At 47.4% G+C, this 10,620-nt stretch overlaps 1 protein-coding gene across 6 annotated transcripts; it reads left to right on the forward strand.

Moving 5' to 3' along the window:
* Positions 1–342: 342 nt before the first annotated feature.
* On the forward strand, positions 343–10,351 carry LOC135901041 (keratin, type I cytoskeletal 9-like). Of its 6 annotated transcripts, none has more exons than XM_065430674.1 (3): positions 343–805; positions 5,294–5,354; positions 9,686–10,351. In XM_065430674.1, exon 3 carries the CDS (start codon positions 9,810–9,812, stop codon positions 10,191–10,193), a length of 384 nt encoding a protein of 127 aa, XP_065286746.1. In that variant the 5' UTR covers positions 343–805; positions 5,294–5,354; positions 9,686–9,809; the 3' UTR covers positions 10,194–10,351. The 6 variants fall into 6 exon arrangements, with proteins under 6 accessions (XP_065286746.1, XP_065286745.1, XP_065286749.1 ...); XM_070540037.1 differs by lacking the exon at positions 343–805 and adding an exon at positions 4,168–4,183; XM_065430673.1 differs by lacking the exon at positions 5,294–5,354.
* Positions 10,352–10,620: the final 269 nt, after the last annotated feature.

Consider the following 10,620-nt stretch of genomic DNA (forward strand, 5'->3'; position numbering starts at 1 on the left):
ACACTCGGCTTCCATAAAAAGGACAGGCAGCAGGGGGGGGGGGGGGAAGGGTGGGGGCGGGGGGGTTGCTTAAAGGGCGCCCAATGACGCAAGTGTGACGCGAGAGGCCCGCAACAAGTACCTACCTTGTTCGCGTGCTCCCTCATGAGAAGTGGAACGGCAATGGTGGCCTTGAGGTGAAAGAGAGCGTGTGTCTTATACTGCACGGCTCGCTATCCGGATTACTTGGCTCCGACGCGAATTGCGAGCCAAAAGGGGGGGGGGGGATGGGGGGAGGGTGAAGGAGGCCAAGTAAAAGAGAACGCAAGCAGGGTCATTCACGGCCACGTTTCTGGGACGGAAACATTTCCGGCTATAGGGGCAACCAAGCAGCGAAAACTGGAGACTCCTTATAAACACCGTCGGCGGCTAAAGCTGGAACTTCCGCCCGCTCGCGAACGCCTGCGACGAATAGCAAGACTGTGGCCCGTTGCTTTTAGGCTTACCCTGGTAGCGCAGCGATCGCGGATTCGAGTCTTTTATAAGGGTAAGTGAAGAGACGTGATGGTTGTGTTTTCATCGATAGCCTCGGGACGTGACGTGTGCCTTGAATAACAGTGCGTCTCGCGTCTGTGAACGTGCCCACCAATGCTGCCAACGCCGGTGTAGCCAACTGGTTTCGCGCCGTATTGGAGAGCCCTCCACCGCCGACTCCGTTATGTAACGAGCTGCGCTGCTGAGAGCTTGCCGAGTGCGTGTTTCACTTGTTTCGAGAACGGTGTTGCGGTAACCATCGCTTCGGTGCATAACATCCCCAAGTTCGAAGGTGAGTGCTGCTGTGGATCTCCATTGGTCTTCTTTGACTTCAGGTCACAAAAGGGGGCACCCGGGCGTCGGTTCACCATATCGTCGGTAAACAGCGAAGCGGCGCCAGAGGATGTCCAAGTAATTTGCACGACGCGCAAAGCGAAACGCGGAAACTAGTTTGCAGCCTTGCCAGCGAATGTTAATCTGCTGCGCTTACGCAATGTTTCTGACATTTGGCAAATTATAAATGCGCGAATACTTATATATTTCGCTCCGGAGAACTACCATGAAAATGCCTGTCTTAGCTTGGTAGTTGTTTACAGGTTTTTCGAATTTTGAAAATAAAAACGTTTTTTCTTATGCTTGCATGAGTATTTTATGTGCTACCGTTCATTCGACGTAAGCAAGCTTCAAGTGTAACAATCAAAATATGCTTGAAGCTTGCTCAAGAATCTATCAAAGCATTTTTTTTTTTGTGTCACGGCTCTTCTCCACAAATATTGCTTCAGTGGATCAAAATGCGGCTAAAGATAGACATGCAAATTGTTTCCTGTACTCGAAGTATAGTTTGTATTCGAAGCTGACGAAGAAGCGCTGATTTTACGCAAGCATGACATATATCTATATGAATTTGCGCAGCTTAGTAAAACGTTACAGTATCGTTGTACGCGCCAATATATCGTTGAATGTGGTACAGGCATGCTAAACAGAAAAGTGACTGCTATATAAAAGATTTACCACACTTCTTTAGATTAAGTTGGTTTAGAGGGCACATAATTCACGGTGCGCAACCGATACCGACATTACGCAGCAGCCTTCATTCATGTTGGTATCGGTTATGCACCGTGAATTATGTGCCCTCGAACCACCGCGCAGCAGCCTTCATACATACTCTCAAGGATCGAAGCTGCGAGACAACTTCTCATTCTAGCACACACGCTCTCTTTAGCAGAGTGGAATACCGCACTCACAAGGCGCACCAGATTGCACAGACTAAACCCTTCACTGCAACTCTGACCTCAGGCCGGACTGAACTGACACGAAGCGTCTCTTCTGTGTCGGTTGCGGCTGGGAGTTGCCTTCACGAAAGCTTCCTCAGCACTAATTGGAACGGCTGATAGTCCTGCATGTGATGTTTGCGGATGCGAGGAGAAGAGTGACCATTTATTGTGCCATTGTCCTCAATCCCAAGCACAGAGACAATCTTTGTCCAACACAACGAGGAAACTAGATGATCGTCCTCTGAGTGAACAGACAGTACTAGAGCACCGTCCCCACCGATCATCGGCTCAGAAGGCAGTGAAGGCACTTTTGTGCTTTCTGAGAACGTCTACTTTGCACGAGTGGCTTTGACTCAATGACTGTCTGTGCACGTCTATGTACCTTCTCTCTCCTTTCTCTCTCTTCCAGCTTTCCCTTCCCGCGGCGTAGGGTAGCCGACCAGACTCTTGACTGGTTAACATTCCTGCCTTCCTTCCCTCTCTCTCTCTTCATTCATACGACTTCCGCTGAACAGCAGCATTCTCTCATTCTTACCCTCTACCTCTTGCGCCACATTCGTTTATGGGGGCCCCTGTGAGTATATTGTAAGTCAATAAGCGTGGAGACAAATGATAGCAATCGTCTTTCAGAGAGAACGCTATTCAATCTCTTCAGCGGAGCTACCGCAAGAAGCAAACATTGCTTGCACAGCAAATATCAATGGGCAGTGAGCTATTCAACTATATTACACTGCAGTGGGTGCACATTGAAGAACCCCAGGTGGTCAGAATTAATTGGGAGGCCTCCACTACGGGTGTGCCTCATATAGAGAACGTGGTTTTGGCACGTAAAAGCCCCATAATAAAAGAATATACATAAATATACATAAACATACTACATTAATTTTTTCCCGAGGAATTACTTTTAGGTACATGTTACAACAGCGCAGTTGGAGCCAGCCAGTGAATTCTGCGGCTGAGGACGTACATCACCAAAACTGCCGCGGAATATATCGCCTTTCTGGCATATCCATCCCCAACCCCCTTTCCAGACAAATAAGAAAAAAACCTGGGTTATGCATTGAGGGGACGAAACTACAAGGAATTCCATTGTATTTCACGGCACATTTCATGAACTGGTGTATCGAAACTGGTGCTCCCTCAGGATTTGCACGGAATGGTCAGATCTTAAGACTGAAGCCACTTTAATCACGTGATTTTCATTTGTACTATAAGGTGATCGGTAAAACATTAAATTCAAACATTGGGTTCAATAGGTAATTAGACATCGTGACTGGTCGCGCAAGCAATAGATAATAGCTATTAACGTTATCTGGATGGGCAGACGGATTTTCGTTATGAATCATGTCTTTCCTTTAAAGCAATATCTTCAAGTTTTAGAAATTACAAAACAACAACAACAACAAAAAATGGCAACCATTGCACTCTGTGAAAATATAATGGCAGCGAAAGCTGGCAACAGTCAAAGCTCTAAAACGAAAAGCAAGGTGCTTCGGCAGCCATTCCATCTTCCCAGAGTGGAATGGTTGCCCGGGCTCGCGATAGTCGTTTTCGTTCAACATCGTGGGAACGTTTTTCGTCGGTGGTCATTTCGCGCCGGCGCAGTTGACATTCTCTTTGTTGTTACCTTCGGCACTGCTTGTACGCATGTTGTTCTACGGGTGTACGAACTATACGCGTCCGCCCCATCGATAAGGCAGCTGTTTTTAGCGCCGATACCTCTCCTGCTTATATACTGTGATAACTTCGACGTCACGCTATTTTTCACGGCGAGCGTTCTAATCTATTCCGCATTTTTCCATCTGCGCCGCCGAACTGCACCCGTACGTGGTCACACGCAAAGCAAACAATGAAACCAATTGTGTATGGGTTTGTTAGAAATCGCTAAGTACATACCGTCCCTGTTGCCGGACGCCGAAAAAACTACGCAAGGCTAGTCATATACAGCTTTCACAGTAAAAGAAACACATGCTTTTCACTGTTGACACTGTACTGTCCTGACACTTCTTTCTACCTCTTGCTCATTGCTAGCGCGGCATCACGATCTACAGCTGTTTGCTGATGCAACCGTTCTGTTTTCTACACTTATGGAGACCGATGACTTTTCTGGCCTCTTTAGTTTCGTATCGTCTCTTTCGTTTTCTCTCTGCACATAGCAGATTCCCAGGGCGGAGTGCCGCCGACTTTGCTTGACTTCTTTTACATTTGTGCAGACTCTCCTGCGAATGCATGCTGCGCGTCTCAAACCGGTTCAGTGTCACTGAACTCTCGCCGACCTTGTGACCACGCAGAGTCTTCACCGTTTCATTCCCTTGGTTATACCTGCACTTGCACCACAAATGTTTGACGCACGTGCCCCACAATAATGGAAGCGCAGAAGTGTCCTTGCTCCCACTGTAAGTAACCGCGACGCTTTACGAGCGCTGTTTGATAATCGGATGACAAAAATTATACGACAGCGCAGGTCTCTGCGCGGCTGCGTGCGTTTTAGTTTGTTTGTTTCGCGTGGTGCAAGCCTGCTGTGACCACGCAGCGGTAACAACAGGAGGATATTAGAAGAGACGCATATGTCAGCTGAACTCGGCTCTGGCCGTAAGGAGACTTAACGCAGAGTGCGTGGTGCAACGCACACGAGAAAATAAGTATATAAACGACAAGGCAAGCACTTTTCATGATTGTCTCGGTGCGTAACAACTATAGATTTTTTTTTTTTTTTTGCATTCGCCAGGAGCGATATTTAAAAAAAAAGAAAGAACCTGGGCCTGTGTTAGCAAAGGTTATCGTGATTAAGAACGGCCCTTGGCTGGCGGGTGAACGTGAGCTAACTGATCCGTACCGCGGATGAAACACTCGCGAAAGAATCGGCTATCACTGAAGTCGCGATCTCCGCTTGCGAGCTAAGCGCTTTTGTGAACCAAGCCCCAGAAATCGGGGGTGGTTGAATCTTTTCCTTATTGCAAGGATACAGACCTGACAACTGCAGAAGCTATTTTGCGTGCCCATATAGACCGCGCGCACCGTTATAGTTTTACTAAAATGAGTACGCACCCCACGGAGAGGGTGGATCCAGAGGTCACTCTTCCGGTACGACCGAGAAGGGGCTACGGGCCGAGGCACTGTCCGATAGCGCTGTGCCACAGTTGTTTCCGGCCGCGGGGAGCACTGCGCCTCGCAAGAGCTCTCACCGCGTTCTCCCGAAACCGGAGGTCTGACAGGAGCGCAAATTACACTCGGAGCTCTTCCCCGATAGGAAACGAAAGTAGCCGACCGACTGCAGCTTCTATATATACTGTAGCGGTGGATATGGCCACCGTAGTACAGCTTGCGGCCGTTCAGTAGTCTTGCCCGTGCTGTGAAATATTCTTTAAACGGTCATGTTGCGCTAGTATACTGCATTTTACGGCAATACCGTAGCCTGGCCTCAATAACCGTAATCTTTTCGCCCTGCCTTCCAGTTCGGGAGGTGTTCGAACAATCGTTACTTTTTTCTCGTTTTTCGCATTCAGATCAAGAAAATACCGGGAGACGTTCTGACACCTAAATCTCTCGTCCAACAGCTTGTTGCAGGTATGGTTTGCGCAACTCGCGCCGTTACACTGTTCTCTTCGTGTTACTGCTCTGTCTTATGCTGATTAAGTCATAAATACTATACCCTTTGCGTTGCATCGGCGTACCGGCCACTTACGTTAAGAAAAACAGTGATTTTGCCTGCATGCTCATGCTTTCCTTTACAAAAATGCCTTTTGTATTCACGGAGGTAGTGCGCAGAACACGTGGAAAGTTCGGCTTCGCTTGGCAGATATATGGTGCCATGGTACATTCTACGTGTGGCGCGCGCGATACTGTAGCGTTATATAGTAATGGTAAGGTCTATCTCCCTCTCCCATTTATGCAACTCAGACGATCCACCAATTAAATGCCTGGCACTGGCAGCCAGTAATGGCCATATTTTCCCAATGACAGTAATTGCGGGTCATTATTTATTTCCCCTGAGAATGGCTTCGTACGTAATGTTAACATTGGTTACTACGGAGAGCGCCTCGGCAACGTGCGTCGTCATGAAATTTTGATGCATTTTTTTTTTCGGTGCAGATAAAATTGCAGTTAAAGTATCAGAGCTCCCAGAGAATAATGTCACTCGTTAACCAGCTGTAAGTGGTTTCTCGAAACATATTGCACACTAAATGAAGAGTTTTCGCACAAGCCACAAGGAATAAAAATAGAACCTGAGAGACGGAAAGAATAAATCAGTAAAAGAGCAAAGTAACTAAAGACGCTGAGATAAGGAGTGATGCAAGGTACGTTCTTAATATGAGAAGGAAGTGCGTAGTGGCATTTCCAGCTCGCTTTCAAAATAGGCCTTCTCTCTATGGATTGAGAAAATTAAAAGAGAGTGCGCGGGGTGCTGATTTGGAGAACCGAAAAGAGAGCCACTGCACGATTGCGCAACGACATAATTGAAGCTGTTTACATCATGCGCATATTAATGAATAAGCAAGACAGGAGGGAAAGCGAAGCGGGGAGGGTTGCATACCCGAGACAAGGGCAGCAGGTAGGGGAGGAGGTGAACGGCAACTTTCACGTCTTGGCTTGTGCGCCAAAATCCGTGAATGCGCATCCAGACGCTTGGACGGTGGAGAAAACGGTGGCTACTGCCCAAGACCTTGGAGCTTTCCAGCACAGCAGGTTAAACTTTCGCGCAAGTATATAAGGCACCCATCGAGACTTCCGGACACAACAGTCCCTTCAGGTTGACGAGACGAACAGTAGCATGGCTTTCAGCAAAGTGGTGAGTTGAATCTCGAAGCGGAGTTGGTTAACTCAAGCGTGACGGAAGTTGCGCTGCTGGCCTGCATGAATCGGCAGTATAATGAAGACTCGTCAGCTTATCGCTTCGAGTTAAATTTACAGTTGAAGAATGCCCATTTAGGCTTTAGCGATGAGCAAGTACATAGCGCCTGTCTAGCAAATTCGACGGCATAAACGGAAATTTAAGACCGTCACATGCAATGGGTAGAATGCGAGAGACTGTGGGAGATTCTTTGGTGGAGTCTGGAGCGTGGCCTTTATATTACTGAAGTTATCTTGCTCTTGAGATGTGTGCATGCGCGCATTCATTTACTGCTAAGCGGAGTGAGAACTTGTGATGTCAAGGAGAACAAATGGACACGGACATCGGATGTTTGATTAACGGCAGGATAACCGGAATGAAAGACACGATATCATTGAACGAAAGCGAACAAAGCGTTACTTCTTTAACATAGTCGTGGGGACCACTGCTGTAAATCTGGTTAAATTAAGACGGACCTGCAATGCCTTTTTTTAGAATACAGCTATAAAGACTCAAGTCGTGAACACCAAAGACAGGTATTGCAGCTTGCGTGCAACAGCGTATCTTGCAATAGTTTTCTAAAGATTTAATGGTGTTTTCTTGTGGCCAATGAAATTTTGCTACTTGCCTTGTTGCTCCCTCATATAGCGGAACCGCACGATGGGTACTGGCTCTGAAGGTTTTATTCCTTTAGCGGCGAAGACGCGTCACTATACGAGCTCACAAACAGGGCGAGTCACCAAAAGCGAGAAAAGTGACGGAGGAAATGAACGCTAACAAACTAGAGGGGAGACCAGCTACAGTGTACCTCATCAGAGCCGCGCACGATCGCAGGAGTAAGCGCAGACACCCGCACCTGAGTGCGATCGTGCGCTCGTAAAGACTGTTTAGCGTTTTGAAAGCTGCAAGCAACGTCGATGTACAAAAACAATTCGTAGGAAACGCCCAATTAAACGCGCTTTGTTTTGCCCTTGACTGTACATTGTTTTGAAAAAATCCACCTGCCTTAATTCTTCTAGTTTAGTTTCTTGCACAACGAGAATATTGGGCTCGTGAGAGGGTGCGCTGCTTGAAACGGAGCGTGCCGTCATTCTTAGGTTTCTGCATGCAATAAGCTAGGGGGAACAAATCGCCCTTCTACCGCTTTGTTCAGTGTGCTGCCTGTAATAACGCAGATAATCATTCTTAGAGAGCCCTCTAACTATTGGCGTCCAGGATGATCATGAACGGTTCTTTTATCGTTCATAATCATTCTGTGGCGTGGCTTAGCTTACGGGTTATTGATAGCAGGGCGACCTTCAGTGGTGATCTTCGCCGTGACCTTTGTGTCACCTTGGCACTAGTTAGCTGCCATAGCTTTGTATTTTCGCGAAACCGACCAACCACATGGTGAACAGCGCCGAAAAGTCTCGCCTTGTATTCAACCTATATTTGCGTTAATGACGAAAAACATCGCGTGCCTCGGCCCTTGGAGAAGGCGCCGGAGAGCAGTAAGGATAAGTTGCCCACGTAGGCAGGGGTTAAGTTTAAATATTTCTTACTGACCCAGCTGCATTGAAAATTTATATGACATGCTGAATATTTGCCTAATGTATACCTTTCGCTAAGAGTGTCACGTATCACTTTGCAAAGCAGCTAGTAAGTGCCACCTTCCTTTCGTCGAACCGGGCATTTCTGGTGAGGATATCACCCAGATCACGCCGTGTAAAAAAGCAAAGCAGTCTCTGTGGTGTGTGGCGATGTTAGTGTTTATGTGAAGCACCGCTATAGTGATGTAAATATGAAATTCTGGTCTTAGTGAGGATAGGCTCGAGCGATTTTCCTTCGTGTTGTACACGAGCGCTAGCGCGGAAGAGATCGACAGCTTTCTAGCGGAGGGTCATTATGACTGTGGCAGTGCCGCGACTGAAAAGGCGAACTTTTCTTGTCGCTGTAGAGGAAATGGATGAAGAAGTCTCCTCTGCCAGTAATCGACATCTCAACAAAACCCACGACGTAGGTTTTGAATAGGCCCTGACCTAAAGAGGAGCTTCAGGTCAACTTGAAGAAGTTCCACTGCATCAGAGCACAATTTTGCATGTTTTAACCTCACAGCAAGTGTTTCTTTAGGGTGGGAATCGCCTGCATACCTGAAACGAGTATATATATATATATATATATATATATATATATATATATATATATATATATATATATATAGAGAGAGAGAGAGAGAGAGAGAGAGAGAGAGAGATGGAGTGGGAAACACAGTGAGGTTAACCTTTCCAGTGTGCTACCCTGCACAGGGGCAATGGTAATGGGAAATGAAAGACGGAAATAATAGGGGTGGGAGCGAAGAGAAAAGCAATGACACAAAAAAATATAGTATACGAATTGGTAGAGAGGCTGTCTGCTACTAGGCACAACACAGTTTACCTACAAAGGCCCAGTAAAACCTGTCCACTAATTATTGCGCCTATGTACTTGTAGCCTCCTGCCCAATCCATGGCGCAGGGTGTGCTAGCTAGGCTCCTAGTACATTAAATCAGGAGTAACTAGCCAGGTACTCAACCGGCTCAACGTATACTCTTGGTGGAACTAAAACAGAAATCCTCATGATAACCTTAAGATGAAATGCTTAATAATACGAGTATACATGTTTGTGATTGTGGAACGTCGTATCAAGTGATTTACGCATTCAAGTCGAGAAGTGCGGGTTTAATAATTTCGCGTTTGCGAACCCGCATTACGATAGCTAAGGCCAAGAACGCCGTTATGCCCTCTTGCTTATGTACGAAGGGGAAATTCCTTTACTTTTGAAATTCGATGCTCCCAACCTATTCTCGAAGGTCATCCTTTAAAACTGCGACGCGTGGAATCGGCTCATCCATGCGTGTCGCATGGATGAGCCGATTCCACGCGTAGCAGTTTGTTCCTCATTCATGTTCCTTAAAATGCATTCGTTCGCAAATGTGGGGGCAAGTTTGTGGAAATATCAGCATTTGATATTTTACATACCGTGGTACATTTTCTCACGACACATTTTTCACTGGCCTCACGCCCCATTCCTTTGATTGATACTGTGCAGGTCTTCTTCTTGGCAGCTCTGCTGGCCGCCTCGATCTGCATGAGCTACGCACTCGAAGATGTTGAAGAGCGTCAGGGTGGTGGAGGACTAGGAGGTCGCGGTAACTACGGCAGCGGCGGTAACTATGGCAGCTCCGGCAGTGGCGGTAACTATGGCAGCTCCGGCAGTGGTCGTCATGGCGGCTCTGGCAGTAGTCTCCGCGGAGGAGACCACGGAGGAAGCCACGGAGGAAGCCAAGGCCGCCTTGGTGGTAGCGGCGGGGGCCATGGTGGACGCGATAGCTACGGTAGTGGCCGTGGCTCTGGCAGCAGCGGGGGCCTTGGTGGCCTCAGCGGCCATGGCGGAAGTAGTGGAGGTCGTCTCGGTGGCATTGGCGGAGGTAGCCGAGGTGGTAGTCGGGGTGGAGGACGCTACTGAGCAGGATGACGATTCATTTACGCGGGCTCTGGGCACCTGCAAGACTGCACCGTTCCTGGCCAAAGTGACTGGATGGTGCCTCATCTCGTGACCGGTCCTTGCTTATTTGATGTGCCACTCTGCTGTACCAGAGACTGAGACCAACTTCCTTTGGGCATTAATGCTGTGATCCTTTTGTCTACATTCAATTTTTATTGGTTATTTTTTTCACGCAATAAAAACCACCGTTGACAAACTTCATGATACAAACATCAGTCATGTCCTTTCCTCTCTTTGTCCCTGTTTCTTTGCGCTACAATGGTTTCAGTCCGCTGACAAAATTATTTCTAAAATTAGGCAAAGTTTGATATTTTATCTGCCGGTCCTCATAAACTTCCGCTGATACGTTCTTTAGTAGAGAACGTGAGATAAGGTAACAATGTGGGCTGCACTGCAACATCCGTTATTAAGTCGCCCCGGGAAAGAACTCGGCCTCTTCGCACAAGACTTTATAGTTGTAAATGTGCACCTCGAGAGTG

This window comes from Dermacentor albipictus, chromosome 1, assembly GCF_038994185.2.
Source record: "Dermacentor albipictus isolate Rhodes 1998 colony chromosome 1, USDA_Dalb.pri_finalv2, whole genome shotgun sequence".
Classification (NCBI taxonomy): Eukaryota; Metazoa; Arthropoda; class Arachnida; order Ixodida; family Ixodidae; genus Dermacentor; species Dermacentor albipictus.